Here is a 20,665-nt window from a genome sequence, read left to right as displayed (position 1 = left end):
CTTAATTCCCTCAAATTTTTAGGAGTTTCCCACTTCATAATGGCTTCAACCTTCTCTCTGTCCATTGCACTCCATGGGCCGAAATTATGTGGCCAAGGTAGGCCACCTTCTTTTGCCCAAAATCACACTTCTTGAGGTTAGCATAGAGGCTATTTTCGGCCAACCTCACGTGCTCCTTATGATCTTCCTCACTCTTGCTATAAATCAATATATCATCAAAGAACACCAAGACAAATTTCCTCAAAAACGGTCGAAACACATTGTTCATTAACGATTGAAAAGTGGCCGGCGCGTTAGTCAACCCAAAAGGCATCACCAAAAACTCGTAGTGACCTTCATGAGTTCTAAATGCGGTCTTGTGGGTATCTTCGGGTCTCACCCGAATTTGATGGTATCCGGACTAACTTTGAGAAAACCACCGCTCCATGTAGCTCATCAATCACCGGCACCGTTTCCTTGTTCAAAGCACGGTAGTCGACGCAAAAGCGCCAAGCCCATCCTTCTTCTTTACTAGCAAGACCGGGCTACTAAAGGGACTAGTAGACCGGGCTATAAATCAATATATCATCAAAGAACACCAAGACAAATTTCCTCACAAACGGTCGAAACACATCGTTCATTAACGATTGAAAAGTGGCCGGCGCGTTAGTCAACCCAAAAGGCATCACCAAAAACTCGTAGTGACCCTCATGAGTTCTAAACGCGGTCTTGTGGGTATCTTCGGGTCTCACCCGAATTCGATGGTATCCGGACTTCAAGTCCAACTTTGAGAAACCCACCGCTCCATGTAGCTCATCAAGGAGCTCATCAATCCTGGTATCGGGTACTTATCCGGCACCGTTTCCTTGTTCAAAGCACGGTAGTCGTCGCAAAAGCGCCAAGACCCATCCTTCTTCTTTACTAGCAAGACCGGGCTACTAAAGGGACTAGTTGATGGTCGAATTATGCCGGCATCCATCATCTCTTTGATCAACTTTTCAATTTCATCTTTTTGTGCTTGCGGGTACCGGTAGGGTCTAACACTCACCGGGTTGTTACCTCCTTTGAGGGTTATGGCATGTTCATGGTTGCGGTGGGGTGGTAACTCGGTAGGCATGTTGAACACCCCCTCAAATTTCTCAATGACCCCCCTAAAAACCGTGGTACCTCACTTCCCCCTTGTACCTCACCTTGATCCTCCACCCAATTAACCTCCACGAGAACACCCCCCTATTCTTGCAAAGGGTGCGTATCATAGCTTTGAGAGACACGCGGGTCCTCTCTAGATTAGGATCCCCAACTATCGTGGTTGGCACACCCGCCACCTTGAAGCTCATAACATGAGTCTTCCAATTTGTAGTCACCGCCCCTAGCTTCTCTAACCATTGTACTCCGAGAATTACATCAACATTGCCAACCCCAATGGCAAAAAATCCTCCACCATTGTCCCTCCACCCCTCAAGCTCAACTTAACACCTCTACACACGCCTCTTCCTCTCACGGTCTCTCCATTTCCCAAGCGCACTTCGAATTCCCCTCTCTTCTCCAGGGGCACCTTAGCTTCCTCCACCAATCCAAGTGACAAGAAATTGTGGGTTGCCCCCGGGTCGATCATGACTAGCACCTCTCTCCCTAAGATACTCCCCTTAAGCTTCATAGTTTTTGGGTTAGTCAACCCCACTACGGAGCACAAGGATGCTTCCACCGCATCTTCCTCCCCTTCATACTCCTCGTCTTCCACCTCTTCCGGCCCTCGGCCACCATCAAAACACTCAGCCCTTTTCTATTACACCGATGCCCAACTCCCCACCGTTCATCGCATCGAAAGCACAGCCCCTTAGCCCGTTGATCTTGTAGTTCTGCTTCTGTGAGTCTTCGTGGCTCATTTACTGATTTGGTGGAATGACTCACATTGGGCTTGTTTAAGCTTACAGACCCATGAGATTCCCTCCCCTTGGGCCAACTCTTGCTTGGGCTCGGACTGGTAGGAAGCCCATAGGTAGAAATAAGGCCTCCACCCACCTTGCTGTTGGATCCCCCGAATTCGGATCCATTTGGGTTAGATCCGCCCCGCCAGGGCCCGGCACTTGTCTTTCCCTTACTGACCCGATCCCGCTCTTCTATCTTCCCAGCCAAATCCATGGCCCGATCCAAAGTTGTTGGGCCCAACATTCGGATCTCGACCTTAATATTCTCTTTCAGCCCATTGATGAATTGGCCCTTCATAATTTCTTCTGGTATGTCTTCAAGGGGAAATGCCATCTCAATAAATTTCCTCTTGTAATCTTCCACCGTCCCCGTCTGAGTCACAGCCCGCCACTGCTCCTGCAACGTGCCGGAGTTGGGTGGCCGGAACTCCTTCAATAGTCTTCACCGCAGATCTGTCCAATGGGCAAAGGGCCGCCTGCGATTTTCCCAATGATACCATTGCAAGGCGGGGCCATCCATCGCAACCACCGCGGCGGTCACGCGTTCCTCGTCGGAAAGTTGGTGAACGTCGAAATACATCTTCGCCCTCAACACCCAATTGTCCGGGTCCTTACCCTCGAACACCGGCATGTCTAGTTTCCGAGGTTTCCATCAGACATCGCCACCCCCGCCCTCGTCGTTCCACTCTCGTGGGTCCCTATTCCTCCACCCTGGCATTCCGAACGCCCCATTGAGTGGAGTGCGCACCTCATTCTCGCCGTTGGATTACTGGTGGTCGATTTCTGGGCACCGTAGCCACTGCGGCTATGGATGCCTTCACCTCCTCTCGGAATTTCTCGTTCTCCCTGGCCACCATGGATGCTTGGAGTTCCTGATCCCTTCGGAGACGGTCAATCCGACCTTCCAACCGAATTCTATCTTCTTCCTGCCGCTTCTTCTCCGTCTCAAACAACGCCGCGAAATTATCTGTGATGACCTTTTGAGTGTCCATCATAGCTTTACTCACCGCCTTGGCCATCGCACGCCCGATAGAGGCTTCCTGGTGAGTGAACTTCTCTTCAATTGGCTTCGGCCGTGACTCGACTACTTCCAACCTCTCATCCGCCGCGTCAGCTCACTGACTCAAGGACGGTCCTCCGGCCATGATCGTCCCGCTCTGATATCAAGTTGTCAAAGACTGATTTTTACGCACTATAATTGTAATTAATTAACGGTAATCTTGGAGGTAAGCTTGAGTACTTTGATTAATAAATGAACTAAGGGGTTACAAGATAGAAATAGCTTTAGGCTATTAATCTCAAGCAGCTTTAGGCTACAACTCTCATGAGGTTACTCTCAACAATTTTCTGGATAAGTGGCTACTACATTCAACATTACCATTTATACTCAAGCACTAACATAACCTAAAACTAATAATAGTTGACCTCCACACCTTAGGGAACACAATCTTTTTGCCATTGTTACTAAAGTAGTGAATCCTCCTTTTCGAACTTGTCTTCTTTCCTAAATTAGCTTCCTTGACAAAAGCTAACGCTCCTCTTGTTCCTCCAATTGTATCTCAGCTTCTGTCTTTTTTCTTTGGTTACCGTTGGTGTTGACTTGCCCATGAGCCTGACCCACATTACTCTTCTTGGCCCTTCGTTGATAGACCTTAATGGGCTGGCCCAAATACGGATCCATCACATAAATGTCCAAAGAGAAATGGCTTAAAAAACAGAGGAAGCATCACCTTTGAAAATAAAACAAAATTGTGAAAGCATGCTTACAGCCCATTATATTTTAGCTTCAGAATATTAAAAAAAGGAAATTGTGCTCATGTGTGCACCAGTTAAGAAAAGCTTTCACTGTTTAAGGTTACATCCCGTTAGTTTTTACATCAAGATACAAAATTTATCAACTTTAACTCTAACACCAACCCCATCCCACGACCTCACAAAACATTTTACAAAACCATCTACAAAATTCGAGAGAAATGTTCCAACACCTTCTCAAGCAACCAATGAACACAATCCAAAACAACACGGTAGCCTTGATCCAACCAAGGAGGTCAAAGGCTGCATTATTTTGAAATTTTGTTGCCATCAAGTTGTGGAGGAGGAAGAATGTAATTTAATGTGCCAAATGCAAAGGAAGTTAGGGGAGGGCACAGAAGTCGTGCAGTGGGGGGTGAAGATGGCGATGATGAGTTGTATGTGGGGATTAATGGATTAAGGTTACATGGATGGGGTGCGAGAAGGTAGCAACATAGATGTCGTGTGGCTTTTTACATTTCACAAGATGTAGATAAATAACATGGAGAAAACAAGAGAAAATAATGTTATAAATATCAGTTTGTCAGCAAACCTCAGTAACCAGTGCCTTGCTGCTCCAAACAAAAGCTCCCTGAAAATATGTGAAATCAACATTAATTATTATAGATGAAAGATAATATAATGCTTTCTCAAATACATGCATGCATAAACAAATGTGTGTTGTTCCTTAAATTGACCAACTTTTGAAAAAGAGCACAAGGTTTTCCTGCTAAGGGTACAATAGTTCACATCTGATCTTCCCTGGACTTGCTACTCCGCTCAATCTTCTGCCTAAACTTCAAATTTCTTAAGATTAACTGAACCAGCCGTAGTCCTTGAATGAAATTGTTGTATTGAGAAATCTCATGAGGAAAAATGGTTGAAAGTATGTCCTTCAAACAATGTGTATTACTTTAAAAGATATTTTATAGGATTGGAAATAGATAACAATTGAAAATTTTAATCAAGCTATTGGTATTTAGCCAGAAATGGCTATCAATTAGCATGCATAATGTAATTGGACTTGCAGCTTAGCATAAACTGATCTTATGCACAGAAGCAAAGAACAAACCAACAATAAGCAAAATGAACGAAGCTCGTAGCAAGGCCGCATTATCACATCACCATAAGCCGGCCTACAGGTCACGGGCTGCATTAGCTCTTCACTGTTCGATTGTGTGCAAAGACGGATCCAGGGGCGGGCCTGCCCTGGCCACGGCCCGCCCCATGCCCAGAAATTTCAGTTTATATAGTTAATTGTTGTCAACTATTACACAAAGTATTTATAGCTGAGTTGGTCTCTAGCCCTTTAGTGTCTACTTTGGTACAATAAGTAGTGGGTTCTATTCCTACGACAAGTGTATTCTGGTTTTCTATATCCTTTCTTTTATCTATATAAGTTTTTAAGATCAAATTGTCATGGGAAGGCATGGTACAAAGGTATATTAATGTTCTTATTAGGTTCATCATTAAATAATTAACAAGTGTATTACTTTTCATCATAATCTAACAAAAAGGTTTATTCCTAAATCAAAGAACCTTGCTAGAGTTTTCCCTGGCCCTGCATGAATCACCTAACGCATCTCATGATTCTCACCAATTGAGAGGATTAGAACATTGTTAAGAATTTGACAAAAGGACAATGACAATGGATATTGATCTCTCACTATAATGAAATTTCTTCTCCATGTCTTCCCAACTCAAAACTCCCATAAAACAGTGATAAATCAACAGCTTAAGATATGTGCAAACCATCCAGCATTAAATGTAACCTTTACCCAAAGGAAGGATAATGATAATAGATAAATCAAAGGAAAATTTGGTTTTAATAACCCCAACTTTGGGCTAATTTCTTTTAGTAATCCTAACTTTCCTGGAACTTTAGGGTATTTTTTTTCTATTAGGCCCAACCAGTCAATAAGTAGTCATCAACCTGTTATACCAGGTTACCTAGACATGTATCAACACATGATCAGTCCAAAAATAATTTTAAAAATTAAAATCTTTTAAAAAATAAAAAAATGTAAAAATTAATAATTGAAACCAACCCCACCGCCGACACCAACCCCCTCCTCAGCCCCACCACAGGCACCCACCCCTCCCTCGACAGCCCCACACCTGAAACCACACTCTCCTCCACCCTCACCAGGAGACCGAATCCTCTACCTTAGCACCACCAGAAACCCCCTTGAAAAGCTTGGTTTGGGTGTGGTGGTTTTGGAAACTAGCCTAGGTTTTGGTGTAGTGACCTTAGGGAAAGAGGGATGGTGTCGCGATGATTTCAGTGGGGAAGGGGTAAGTTGGTGGTTTTGGGGGCAAGGGGTGGGGTTTTGGTGGTTTCAGGGGAAGGGAGGGTTGAAATGGTGGTTTCGGGGGAAAGGGGTGGGGCTGCTGGTGGTTTGTGGTAAGTTGGTTATTTTGGGAGCAGGGGGTTGGGTTGTGGTGGTTTCAGGGGAAGGGGATGGTTTTCGATGGGGATGGGGAGAGAGGGAGGTGGGTTCCGATGGGGCTGGAAGGAAGGGGGTGGGGTTGCAGTGGTTAGTGCTTGTTTTTTTTTTTTTTTTTGCTTTTTTTTTTTTTTTTTTTTTTTGCTTTTTTTTTTTACCAATTAGCATTCGACTTGTGGTAAAGGTTTTTGTGAAAATTAAAATTAACCCTTTCATCAGGGCTTATTGAAAGAAAATGCATCTTAAAGTTGGGATTATTCTAAAATAATCGACAATTGGGATTATTAAAAGAATAGAGCTCGGGATTATTAAAACTAATTTTTCCTAAATCAAATTCCACCAACAATCCAATTCAGCATAGTTATTACTAGTCATGCCACAAAACACAAAATTGAACAACACCAAGTTAGAGGTAAAAAATAATCGATAAACAAATTATGGAAATTAACCACAATGATAGGAAAATAAAAGGTGAAATGGTAAAGATTATGAGATTATATGCCCCTTATTCTAGTTTGAAATGTTATGAAATTAATTAAGGTAAAATGGGTAAAGATTATGAAACGCCCTTGTACCCTATTATCTTCACATTGATAGTGGACATGTGAACTCATGTGAGCTGTTATGGGTATATGGCTAAAAGGGTAGTAGGTTCCTCTTCCTTGTGCTTCTACTTTGTTTCTTTTTTAAGAATTTGGATAAGTTTAATCTTTAAACATATGCATATTTATCTAAAAGCTCTCTGGAGTTATATAGTCCACAATAGCAAGGATCAATTTAGAGCTCTAATGCGAGTTGTTTTAACAGTTATCCGTGTATTTCAAAGTTTCTCTATAACTTCTTTCGGATTCCACTCAAAGTTTCTCTTTGAAGTAAGGAAGATAAAGATTACTAAAATGGAGCAACAAATAAAGACAATATTGGAAAGAAAATAAAGCAAAAGTTCGAAAAATAATCCACCATATTTTTCTTGGAAAATCCTTCCTCGACAAAATGAGAAAAACCATGCTCCCTCCAAATCACTAAAGGTGAAAACTTCACTAATACTATTTTCAAATACAAATGGAGAACACCACAACTAACATTAGGTATGATGTGTTTTAAGAAGACTCAATTCATACCCTTAATAACAAAACCCTAAACAACCAATGTTATCTCACACAAATTGCATCCTCACAATAACATACACTTCTTTAGGTTTCTTTTACTTTTCTTTTTCTCCAATCTTATAATATCGACTTTTTAATATAGATAAGAAAGTTACACAACTAAAATAGAAGGCTAAACTGAATATATTTCAAAAATTTCTTGCTTCCACATATTATATTCCTATAATTTCTTACTCTTTCATTCATTTTCCTTTATTATTCAATAATAAGTATTGCATTTGGTATTTGAGGTGATAAACCCACAAAATAACTCTCTCGACCCAAATCACTACATAATTTCGCTTCATGACATAATTAGACCTTTGTTTTTTACTTTCGTACGATCAACACTTTATGCTCTTCAACGACATACCCATCCACATAACATATATTATTGCCTACTTTCCTCCTTTGTAAACTAATATATTAACATGATACACTTTACACCATCTTCCACTACTAATGTACTTATGTTCGTACTTTGTCAACTCTCCCGATGTTAACAAATTAGCACATGCATTGGGTACATATCTCAACATTGTGGATGGTTTGAATAACACCATTATAGAACCTCATTGGCATATTTCCCATGTCTTCGACAAGTCACTACCCGTGTTTATGTACCCGAAATCATGATGTGTCTATTTTATATAGTATTTTACCCCCGTCCCTTGGTCATAATTAGTAGTGTTTTTGGCTCTTTAGAGCCACTTTTATTACTAATTGGTGTTTTCTAGTGTTTTCGTAGATTTGGTTGACTTTTGCAGGGATTTACACTTTTGGAGTATTTTCCCGAGATATTTTGGAGCAATCACGAGCACTGGAGAAGCACGACAAGAGTTTATAGCCCAGGGCCGGTTAGAGCCATTGAACCGGTGATTAAGGGCTCGGTATAGGTGATACCGGGGAATTTGGACCGAGTATTCAAGACCCGAAGAGGAAACCCAGATTGGCCCGAAGAATTGGAGCCCAATCGTAGTCCAATTAGTGGCCCAAGAGAGCCGCCCGGCCAAAGAGGCTGGCGCCTGGAGGCGCGCCCGGCCGGGCGGGAGAAGCAAAGGTTGGCGCCCGGTGACGCGCCCGGCCGGACGCGAGATTTAACCTGAAGAGCAAAAAGGCGCGCCCGATCGGGCGCGTGTAATTATTATGGGTTAATTTCGTCGTTTAAGTTTGTTTTAGTTTAGGATTTGTACGGAGTATAAATACTCCTCCGTAATACGATTTTAGGATCTCTTTTTTACTTTTTCTTTACTCTCTTAATTGTTTTCTTAGATTTTCTCTCTCTTATACCTTTATTCTTAATCTACTCTTAATTCCAGATTTATTTTGGTAACTATTTCTCTTCTCTTAATCTTAGTTGTTTATTTCATTCCACCTTTGATTATGTCTTGCTTTATTGCTTTGATTAGTTTAGTTTTTATCATGAGTGAGTAGTTCTATTTCTAGGGTTTATGGGGATCCATAAATAATATGAAGGGGTAATTTATTGTTGTTGATTGTCAATGCTAGATTAATTTCCTATTGATTGATTTAATGCTCTGTGACTAGATTAGGCCTGATCTTTTATGCATGAGTTTGACAATATTGATTCGAGATTCGACAGATGAGAATTGATGTTTAGGTCTAGTTTCACTAGGCAGGTTAATTTATAAATGGTTAAGTCAAGATTCGAAAGATGAGATTTAATACCAGTAAATTAATTGTGTGATTATAATACGTAGCGAAAGCCCTTTATAATCTGATTAATGTATGCATGTATGCATTGATGAATGATTATTATATTCTACCCTGGAATATTATTTATTGGTGAACCTATGCCCTAGATCCTTTTTATTCATTGTTTTCTCCCTATTCTTAATCTTTGTAGTTTAGTTTCATATTCAAACTTATATATTGGTTACTTCATAATCTAGATTATATTAGGAATAGAAAGACACGTTTCTCTGTGGATTCGACCCTACTTCCCTATCTACATTAGTTAGAGGATTTAGGAATTACTTTTGATTTGGGGATACGACTCTACCCTGTCAAAATTTGGCGCCGTTGCCGGGGAAACGGTTTTATTTTTATTTCTGATTATTTTGTAGTCTAGGTTATTTCTTTTTGTCTCAGAGAACGTAAGTTCTTTGAGGCAAATCTCATATTTGCTTTTAGTTTTTTTGTTTATGCCCATCAGGGTACATCCCATTCGATCCTGAGATCGAATGTTCCTTCCATAGACAGAAAAACCTTTACAAGCAAATCCTGGCGGACTCCGGTGATAATAATAATCACCGAGATCCTCCAACTGGTTCCAGCGATTAAGAGGTATCATCATATCAGAGATGACGGCTCCAAAGAAGCTTAGTGATTACTCACAACCAAAGCTTACAGATTTTCCACATCTCACTCCCACTCCGGCTCTTGATGGGGTACAATTTGAAATTAAACCCCAATTTATAACGATAATAGAGAGGAAGCAATTTAGTGGAGCCAAGGGTGAAGACCCAAATCTTCACATTGCCGACTATTGTCAATACTGTAACACCATCAGGCAAGCCGGGGTCACACAAGACCAAATAAGGGAGATTCTCTTTCCCTTCTCTTTAACTGGATAAGCTAAATTGTGGTTTAATGGCTTAAATAGAACTGCACTTGGTATAACTCAAACTCACTGGGAAACTCTTGTTTTGAATTTTTATAACAAGTATTATCCTGCAGAGAGAACAGCCGTACTACGGAGTGCAATTCAGAACTTTGCCCAAGAAGCCGATGAATCTTTATATGAGGCTTGGGAGAGGTTTAAGGACCTACAAAGAGAATGCCCCCATCATAATTTAGCACAATGGCAGTTAATCCAAGCCTTTTACAATGGCATTGGAAATTTTTCTAGAATAATTTTAGATTCTGCAGCTGGTGGGAGATTTATGAATCTTAATGTTGATGATGCAAGTCAAGTTATTGAAGATATGGCGATACATAATTCCCAATATGGGAATCCTAGAGGATTTGCTAACAAGGGGAAGCATAGTGTTGACTCTGTATCCTTTTTACAAGCTCAATTGACCTCTATCTGCCAAAAATTAGATAATCTTAGCACTGCTAATGTAGCTAATGTTTCTGCAATTAATAATAATTCTAATGAGGCTTTCTGTGAAAATTGTGGAATTTTAGGTCATTGGGAACAAGATTACAAGAGTTCTGTGGAGCAAGTTAATGCCTTTCAAGCTTATACGCAGAATAACCCATACTCCAACACCAACAATCCTGGGTATCGGAATCATCCGTACCTTTCCTACCAGAGTACTAATGTTCAAAATCCACCACCACAAGAACCACAGGCGCCACAGCAACAGCAGCAGAAATATTACCATCCCAATGCTGGCTAGAAGAACCAACCACAACAATCCCCCTCATCTTCCGACCCTTCTTTGGTGGAAATTAGAGCGATGTTGGTTAATATGCAAAAAGCATATGGAGAGTAGAGATGCGCAAATTGATTCAATCCTAGCGCACAATAAAATTGTAGATAATCAAATTGCGCAACTTTCCGCTACTCTACAAGCCCGCCAACGGGGAACTCTGCTGGCACAGCCGACCAGGCCTACAGATTAAGCCTATGCAATTACTCTAAAGAGTGGTTCAAACTATGAAGGGCCCCCTATGCCCAGAGTTGATGAACCTGTTTTATTAAATAATGCTAATCTTGATTCCGTTAAACCAGACAATGTAGCTAATAGCCCTGCAGGGCTAAAGCATAGTACTAACATATCTAATTCTACATTGCAGGGTACGACTCTAGAGAAGGTGGCCACTCAAGATAAGAGCAATGATGCTCCAAAGCCAGTTAGCAAACTTCAATTCCCCAATCGTCACTTGAAAACAAATTTGGATAAGCAGTTTGGTAAGTTCCTAGAGATAGTGAAAGATTTGAAGGTAACAGTTCCCTTCACTGAATTAATCACACAAATTCCTTCATATGCAAAATTTATGAAAGAAATATTGACAAGAAAAAGGTCTATTAGTGAGGTAGAGACAGTAGCTTTCACTGTAGAGTATAGTGCCGTACTTCAGAATAAATCTCCACCTAAATTAAAAGATTCGGGTAGCTTTTCTATCCCTTGTCATATAAGAAATCTAATAATTGATAATGCATTGTGTGATTTGGGTGCTAGCGTTAGTGTTATGCCATTATCTGTGTGTTCCAAACTGAATATGGGTAAATTAAAAGCTACTAATATTACTCTACAAATGGCTGACCGTTCTTTCAAATACTCCTTAGGTGTTTTAGAGGATGTTCCCGTTAGAGTAGGTAAATTTTATATACCTGTTGATTTTGTTGTTCTTTATATGGCTGAGGATATGCAAACCCCGATTATATAGGGTAAACCATTCCTTAACATTGTAGGAGCAATCATAGATGTGAGAAGTGGTAAATTAACACTATCAGTAGGGGATGATAAAATTATTTTTAATCTTAATAATATCCCTAAAAGCCCCATGACAAAGGAGAAGTGTTTTAGTGTGAATGTGGTTGAGAATTATTCTAATTCTCCCCAAGCTCTTGAAAAAGATCCCTTGGAGGCGGTATCTTGTGTTGCATCCCTTTCAGATGAGATAGACAAATGGCAGAAGGAAGTTGATGCAATAGAAAGAGCCCTCTCCACTGTTGGTCTTGGTTTTGAGGATGAAAAGGTGGAATCAATCAAGCAAGTTGTGCAATTTGAGCCTACGGTAAGTGTTCCGCCGGATTGAGTTGCAAGTGTTAAATGCAATGACAATATGAAGCAACCCTCGATCAAAGAAGGATCTTTAGTGCGTAGCATTGAAGAGCCCCCAATCCAAGTCAAGGAGGATTCACCAGATAAGGTGGCGTCCCACAGGGTATGTCAGGAAGCCGCGTCGTAGCTTAAACAACGCTCGACCGGGTACCCGACCAAGCGTTAGGCCAAGGGTCCTAATCCCGGTACTTGGTAAAAAGGTCGTGCGGGACCTAGATAAACCAGCGCTTTGCGGGAGTCAACCCGTATTTTTAATGTTTTTTAGACTAGTTTTTCTTTCTTTTTCTTATGAGAGGAGAGATGAGGGAATTTAATGAGTTTTATGAGTGCTTATACAGGTTTGAAGGAAAAGAGTTAACCAAAATTTGAAGAGAAGAAGAAAATACCAAATTCGTCAATTAGCCTCGGGCCCGACCGGGCAAAGCTCGCCCGACTGGGCGCGAGAGCTAGGTCCAAAAATCGAGTGTTTTCGCCCGACGGGGCGCGAAACTCGTCGTATACGGACATATTAGTCTGCCCGATCGGGCGACTCTCGCCCGACCGGGCGCGAGAATTGACGCAAATCGGGCATTTAGATCGCCCGATCGGGCGCGAGAGCATAGCAAAATTTACTAATCAGATCGCCCGACCGGGCGGTATGGCGCCCGACCGGGCGCGAGAACAAGATATTTCGAATAGCCCAGATCGCCCGACCGGGCGCGCCTATATTCCGCGTCTTTTTCTTCGTTGTCCTTTATTCTTCCTCATTTTTCTTCTTTCCTCCATAACTTTCTCTCTCTAAAACTCAAATTCTCTCTACCTTCTCTCTAAGATTTCTTCTCCAATTCTCACCCAATTCCAAAACTTTTTACATATTTGTAATCCTCTCTTCATCCTCTACATTTCTATATAAAAATTTTTGAATTTCTTTCGGATTAATTTCATACCCATTTCTACCATGGCTTCAAAGAGGGCTCGGTCCATTTTCGGTAGATGTTCTAGTTCGAGGGAGGAATAAAATCCTGATTTGCAACTCCCGTACTGGCCGACGATCCGTATCGTTAGCCAGGAGCAAAAGGAGCGGCTAGAACACCTAATCGACGCGAGGTAATTTCTTTTCGGTGGTTACACCGCCCTACTTTAGAATCATTTGGTTTGTATGATTTTGTAAAACGATTTTTAAATGACATTGGCATGAGAAAATTTGTTGATATGCACTATCCTACATACCGAGAACTAACCTGTGAATTCTTGTCTTCTTTAAATGTTGTTAATAGTAGAAATGGGCCGAATTTAATTTTAAGATTGAACAATAGGAATATTAGTTTAACTTATGTAGAATTTTGTAAATTAATTGAATTAAATTCTGAGTTACCTCACCAATGGCATGCGGACTATAAAATGGGTGACATTTATTTTGCTTTGACTGGTTTGCCTACTCCCGACCCCCAACATGCTAGTACCAAACCTATTCATCACCCTGTTCCAAAAATCTGGCAAAGATTTGCGGGTTTGTGTTTTTTGGGTAGGAACGAGCCCCATAATGCTCAAACTAACGAACTAGCTGTCATAGGACACTATGTGTATGGGTTCGGGAAATTGAACATAGGTAGGTATATTATTCACCATCTGCCACGGCCAGTACCACATCTCGCACCCCCATCCGTATAGGAAGCCTTATCACTCGAATAGCATTGAAAAAGGCCGATTTTATAGAGGATGGACCCCACCAACTGACCAACTGGGGACCAGATACCTATATAACTGCTAGGTATTTTGAGGAGTTGGGGTGGGTACGACCTGATAGCGAGCAGACACCCTTTTGGTGTATCTGGGAGCGAGCAGCCTTTGCCCATCTTTTCCCTACATAGTCCTGACTTGACCGCCTTTCCCCAGGGCAACCATCCTACACATATGATCTTTTGGTTGCCAACTAGGGGGCAAGCACCACCACCACCAGTTCCACCACCCTAGCCTCAGCCCGAGGTGGCGTTTTCTCCACCTCGCATGTCTCACTCCGTCCCCCATGTTGACTCTGACCCAATTTGGGACCTTTAGAGTATAGGTCAGGCCTAAGGACGTATCGAGCATTCCCACACTGACCTTAGGAGGATGGTAGGCTCTATAGACCAGAGGTTAGGGTTGGAACCAGGGTAGAGCTCTCTACCCTATGTACGATGATTATGCTCGTCGGGGCAACATTCCCGACAATGCTATTCACCCAGACTGGTTTCAGCCTCCACCCCAGGGGTACGATAGGGATCCCACTGCCCATGGTATTTACACCGACTATTCTGCCTTCCATGGGTACGGCCAGGACATTCCTTTCGGGGGACCGGGGGGGAGTTTTCATGCTGATTATTTTGGTGGTAGCTCTTCTGGTGCAGGTGGCAGTGGAAGTGAAGGGTTCGGCTCCATTGATGAGGATGATCAGGACTAGCTATGTTGGGCTAGTTCCCGAGCCAATGAGGACATTGTCTGATTCTGGCTTGGGGGAGATTTTGGATTTGGTATCTTTCTTTTTCTCTTTTCTTTTATTTTTGGTGTGTTTTCATAGGTTAGATTTATTGCTTTCTAGGTTAGTTTTATTGTTATCTTATATATGAAAAATACAAAAAAATTGAAAAATAAAAAAATCCAAAAATACGTTCCAATGAATTGTAAATTATGCTTCCCTGTGCCTCTTACTTGAGAATATTGTTCTGATCCTTGGTATATGATGATAAGCATTGTGGATTAGTTGATCATGATTTGATGTTTGATTGCCTTGAAACTTTAACATGCGTCAATTTTGCCCAACTACTTGTGAATATAGTGCTTGACTAGTTGATTTGGTTAGGAATGTGTGTTAGTTCCTGGTATGTCATTGAATTTGAGTATTGGTTTGCAACTATAAGTAATGTTTATATGATTCATTATTATGCACATTGAGGAGGACGAAGGCATTTGTTCTTTTAGGTAGCCTCCAGATGATTGTAGATACATTTGTTCCCTTCTTGCTACCCATGTTGTTGCCTTGACTTTTTGTTGTTTGTTAGCCACATTACAAGCCTATTTTACCCCATTAGTTACTAGTCCCAAGCTTGGCCTGGGGGGAGCTATTAGTGAGTGAGGTGAGGGAGTTTGTAGTGTGCTTATTATTTGCACAATTTGGGTGGGTTTTTGAGAAGTTATTTTGTTTTTTATCATGTTTATTTTGATGAGTTTGGAAGTTATATTTTTCTTGAAAAAAAATAAAGCATGATGTTATGAAAAAAAAAAAAAGAGAGAAGTTTAAAAAAAAAATAAGTGAACTTCAATAGAAAAAAAAGAAAAAAAGAAAAAATGTTCAATGTTCAAATGTTCTAGTTGGAGGTTGATCAAAAGAAAAAAAATAGAGCTTCAATGAAAAATTCAAGTTTGGAAATAAAGTTTGTTCATTCACTCCACTTCTTCATTATTATATTTTTATGAGTGAAATTGTAAGAGTTGGGATTGTTTATTATGATTGGAGTATATTTGGTTGATGTTAGAGTTGCTTATGTAGGAGATGTTGATCATTATTTATTTTAATCATGGGCTTTATTAGGATTTGCTCCCTTAAGCATAGCTTTTCTCTCACTTATTCCCAAATGATTCCTACCCTTTACCCTAGCCTTACATTACAAACTTTAAAGACCTTCCGACCTTTGTGCATAGAGTTGTATGAATGTGAAAGTGTTGTTTATCAATGCAAGTTATGATTTGACATATTTCGAGTCGACTAGTAGGTTGAGCGTTCATTGTTTTATACACACGAGAGTGTGAGTTGGGAGGGCATTGTTCACATAAAAGGGTTGGTTGGAGAGCGATCGAGTACATCTTTTACTCGCCACATAAATGAGAGTTGAGTGTGTGAGCACTAGTCTTGAATTCTATATGCTCTTGTGGTTTGCTCTATTTGACAATTGTTAGGGAGGAAAGGTAATTGGATGGATTTGATTGGTTGATTTTGAAGCATGTTTATTTGATTTACCCTGAATCGTTTGTGTTTGATTTTTACTTTTTGGGGTGAAGCATATTTATTGATTCATTGATGAGATCTTTGCTTAGGGACAAGCAAAGGTTTGGCTTGGGAGAGTTTGATGTGTCCATTTTATATAGTATTTTACCCCCGTCCCTTGGTCATAATTAGTAGTGTTTTTAGCTCTTTAGAGCCACTTTTATTACTAATTGGTATTTTCGAGTGTTTTTGTAGATTTGGTTGACTTTTGCAGGGATTTACACTTTTGGAGTATTTTCCTGAGATATTTTGGAGCAATCACGAGCACCGGAGAAGCACGACCAGAGTTTATAGCCCAGGGCCGGTTAGAGCCATCGAACCGGTGATTAAGGGCTCGGTATAGGTGATACCGGGGCATTTGGACCGAGTATTCAAGACTCGAAGAGGAAACCCAGATTGGCCCGAAGAATTGGAGCCCAATCGTAGTCCAATTAGTGGCCCAAGAGAGCCGCCCGGCCAAAGAGGCTGGCGCCCGGAGGCGCGCCCGGCCGGACGGGAGAAGCAAAGGTCGGCACCCGGTTAACCCGAAGAGCAAGCATCGCCCGATCGGGCGCGTGTAATTATTATGGGTTAATTTCGTCGTTTAAGTTTGTTTTAGTTTAGGATTTGTACGGAGTATAAATACTCCTTCGTAATACGATTTTAGGATCTCTTTTTTACTTTTTCTTTACTCTCTTAATTGTTTTCTTAGATTTTCTCTCTCTTATACCTTTGTTCTTAATCTACTCTTAATTCCTTATTTATTTTGGTAACTATTTCTCTTCTCTTAATCTTAGTTGTTTATTTCATTCCTTTGATTATGTCATGCTTTATTGCTTTGATTACTTTAGTTTTTATCATGAGTGAGTAGTTCTTTTTCTAGGGTTTATGGGGATCCATAAATAATATGAAGGGGTAATTTATTGTTGTTGATTGTCAATGCTAGATTAATTTCCTATTGATTGATTTAATGCTCTGTGACTAGATTAGGCCTGATCTTTTATGCATGAGTTTGACAATATTGATTCGAGATTCGACAGATGAGAATTGATGTTTAGGTCTAGTTTCAATAGGAAAGTTAATTTATAAATGGTTAAGTCGAGATTCGAAAGATGAGATTTAATACCGATAAATTAATTGTGTGATTATAATACGTAGCGAAAGCCCTTTATAATCTGATTAATGTATGCATTGATGAATGATTATTATATTCTACCCTGGAATATTATTTATTGGTGAACCTATGCCCTATATCCTTTTTATTCATTGTTTTCTTCCTATTCTTAATCTTCGTAGTTTAGTTTCATATTCAAACTTATATATTGGTTACTTCATAATCTAGATTATATTAGTTAATTAGGAATAGAAAGACCCGTTTCTCTGTGGATTCAACCTTACTTCCCTATTTACATTAGTTAGAGGATTTAGGAATTACTTTTGATTTGGGGATACGACTCTACCCTGTCAAATCACCTTATATTTAAAAGGTATCAAAAATTGTTTTGTCACGACACACATGAATTGAGGCAACCAAATCTAACATCCACTTACATAGAATCATATCCTCGTTATCAATTTGAGTCATATATAAATCATCACCATTAACCACATCGGAGAAATCACCTTTCCTTGTTCCCTTTCACCTTGCCCAAATTTCCTTATCTTTTAAATTTTTCAAGTTTTCTTATTTTTGGGCAATTACATTGCATGTGGCCCTTTTTACAACAATAATTGACACTCATAATCTCTTGGCAAAGATTTTAATCTAAATTTTGGGTCATCGTTTCTCCATTTTCTCTCCCTCTTTTAAAACCCTCCACAACATCTATTTGTGTTATCATGTAGCACATTTTTTCCTCACAACTAGTGTTGCTTCATTGAATGTAATTTTCTCCTTTTCTCCTTTCCCATAGCATAATGGGCGTCTAGAATTTTGGTGATAAAGCCAATAACAATAGGGCATACTCGCACAACTCCCATCTAGAATTTTCTCATTGGCATCTTGCAATAACACACTAACTGGGTATTGTGATTTTGTAAACTTAAACAATGTTCCATTTTCAACTCGCACAATTCCCAATAATCACTGCAAATTCTTTACTGCTGGCCACCTCTCTAACAAGACCTTCAAATCCATCTAACCTAAGATATCATACTACATCTCTTACGTAGCCCACTCCAACTTGTGTGCTTTCCTTCTCCACACATACATCCAAATTATTTTATGCTAATTGTCTTAAACAATAATCTTCCACACTATGAAATTTTGGTTTATCTGTTTCATATTACCTTTACGAGTTCCATTACTAGTTACTCTTTACCTTCGTCGGAATCTCATCCTCTTAACACCCACTCTAATGTATGGAAAGAAATTAAACAATATACGAAAAGTAACACAAATTATTTACAGGAAAACCCCTTTGCAATGATAAGATACAAACCACCATTCGAAACTCCAAGGACAAAAACCTTAATAATATTGATGTACAAACATAAAACACCAAAACTATTGTCAGGTACAATGTGTTTAGGGCGACTACAATTGGTACCCTTAATAATGATACTAGTAATCTTATCAACCCCTCACCACCTAATAATTTGTTTATTCTACACCAATTACTCCATAATAAAATATAGTTTTTTACGTTTCTTCTGTTTTTCATCTTCCCCTCCCATCATTTTTATAAAAACTTTCAATATAAATAAGAAAGCTTTACTACTAAAATAGATAGGCTAAAATGAATAGCATTCTAAAACTGTCTTGCTTCCACTTATTACACTCCTATAATTTTGCTTTATTTTTCATTTGTTTTCCTTTCTTACTTGCTACTTCCTCCGATCCCCTTGTATTGTAGCTGGACTTTTACACTATTCACCCAGTCTAGACCATCAATTGTGAATCATATGTAAAGAAAATATAGTTTGTGTGACCTGTTAGATTCATCTCATTTTAAACTTTAATACATCAGCTTTTTATAATTTTTACTTACTGAAAATTATAGGTGATAATGGTTAAATTTGTGTGATGGGAAGCGTAAAACTCAACATATTGCAACGTTTATGGAGCAGGGGAAATACTATATTTGGCATTTGGAGAGATCAACCCGACAAAGACTTTGGTGCTCTTTTTGTAGAATATGTAGCCTCTACCTAGTCATTGGTTAGCATATAAGGCCTTGAACTATGTATCATGATGCCCTAAATATGGCATGTTAAAATCAATATGAAGTGGCAAGACACAAAAATCTTCCTAATAGGAAATAATTAGTGTTTTACCTGTCCATTTGGTAGATATTGATTAAAACAAAGTGCAAGGAACTTCAAGGTGCTTCAATTAAAATATCCCAAGTGTCTAGAAATTTTTCATTCAGGTATCATCTACTTTCTTTCGACATATAGTTCAAGCCTTCAAGTTCTACAAGGGATAGGGATGATTGGAGATCTTTGAGAATAAGAGAAACCTTTTCCAATGAACTTCCCTCATCATTTTTCACATTTTCCCACACTCATTGCTTATAAATTAGACTTAGAAGATTACATACCGCTCCATGAGCTGCATGTTGTTGGGCATGATCAGATGTCACTACCCAAACCTTTGGACAACCATCCTCCTTTAACGCCACAACCTGGTTTCACAAATAGGAAAGACACAAAATGGAAAATTATGCTAAGCACAAGTAAAAATTCCAAGCAGCATAACTGAACTAAATCAAATAGACATTGAAGTTAGAGCAAAAAGATAAACAAGTGCTAGTTTTATAACAAGCGCTAATTCTTACTCGGTATATTAAAAAAGATAATAAAAAGTACTTCCCCGATCTAGATAAGTCGGCAAATATTCCTTTGTGGGAAGTTTCTTCTTAACTGACACGTTTTAATTTTGGTAAGGTATACATGAAAATATGTAAATTCTACCCTCACTAATTTTTCTTACCCCTCTTCTATCTCCTTTCACTATATCATATCAATCCTAAATTTCTCACTCCATCATCATCCTTAACATCAGCTTCATCTTCTTCACAATAGTTTTACATGTTCAATCGCGTAAACCCTTAAATAATGAATTGATGAATCCTTTTATTCAATCTAACAATTACCTAGAATATAAATCTCACCTCGTCTCTCTCTCTCTCTCTCTCTCTCTCTCTCTCTCTCTCTCTCTCTCTCTCTCTCTCTCTCTCTCTCTCTCTCTCTCCTCTCTCCACAAAAAACAAGCATCCTTTTATAAAAGTGCAAAATTGCATGTAAGAGTTCATATCTTTTTCACCAGCAATGTTTCTGACAAGTGAATCTAGGCCATGATCAATAACCAAATTTTGAACCCTAACTGGACTTGCCGCCCTTTTCCTACCATACCTCCCTCCTTTGGCTTCTCTGGAGATTTTTCAAAAAGGGAGTCTGGAAATCGCAACCTAAGACGATGGTAAGGAGGGCAGTGTTGGGAGGTAACGAAGATGAGGAAGAGAATGGTTGGGTTGTTAGTTTGGAAAGGGAGTGGAGAGAAGGTTTTAAGGTGAAGAAGAAGGTTGGGATGGCTAAGTAATAAAGGACAATGGGTGGGGTTGCAACTGGTTGTTCTGTTAACTTGTCAAATAGATTGGCCGTTATGAAGGTAGGTGCGTAAAGGTAAAGG

General features: G+C 39.8%; 1 protein-coding gene and 1 non-coding gene across 3 annotated transcripts in view; both read right to left on the bottom strand.

Moving 5' to 3' along the window:
* The window catches only part of LOC145643161 (uncharacterized), a 42,030-nt gene that overhangs the window by 5,303 nt on the left and 16,062 nt on the right, over positions 1-20,665 (bottom strand). For both annotated transcript variants that reach the window (XM_081694321.1, XM_081694325.1), the window contains exons 7-8: positions 19,575-19,658; positions 4,252-4,290 (exon numbers count right to left, since the gene is read on the bottom strand). In XM_081694321.1, coding sequence (XP_081550447.1) covers positions 4,252-4,290; positions 19,575-19,658 — 123 coding nt within the window. The remainder of the gene's footprint in view (positions 1-4,251; positions 4,291-19,574; positions 19,659-20,665) is intronic.
* On the bottom strand, positions 10,005-10,111 carry LOC145565492 (small nucleolar RNA R71). The gene has a single exon (XR_014095042.1). It is a non-coding gene; the product is annotated as a small nucleolar RNA R71 (small nucleolar RNA).

Source organism: Chenopodium album, chromosome 1 (assembly GCF_948465745.1).
Source record: "Chenopodium album chromosome 1, dcCheAlbu1.1, whole genome shotgun sequence".
NCBI classification, from domain to species: domain Eukaryota; kingdom Viridiplantae; phylum Streptophyta; class Magnoliopsida; order Caryophyllales; family Amaranthaceae; genus Chenopodium; species Chenopodium album.
This window is presented reverse-complemented; position numbering and strand designations above follow the sequence as displayed.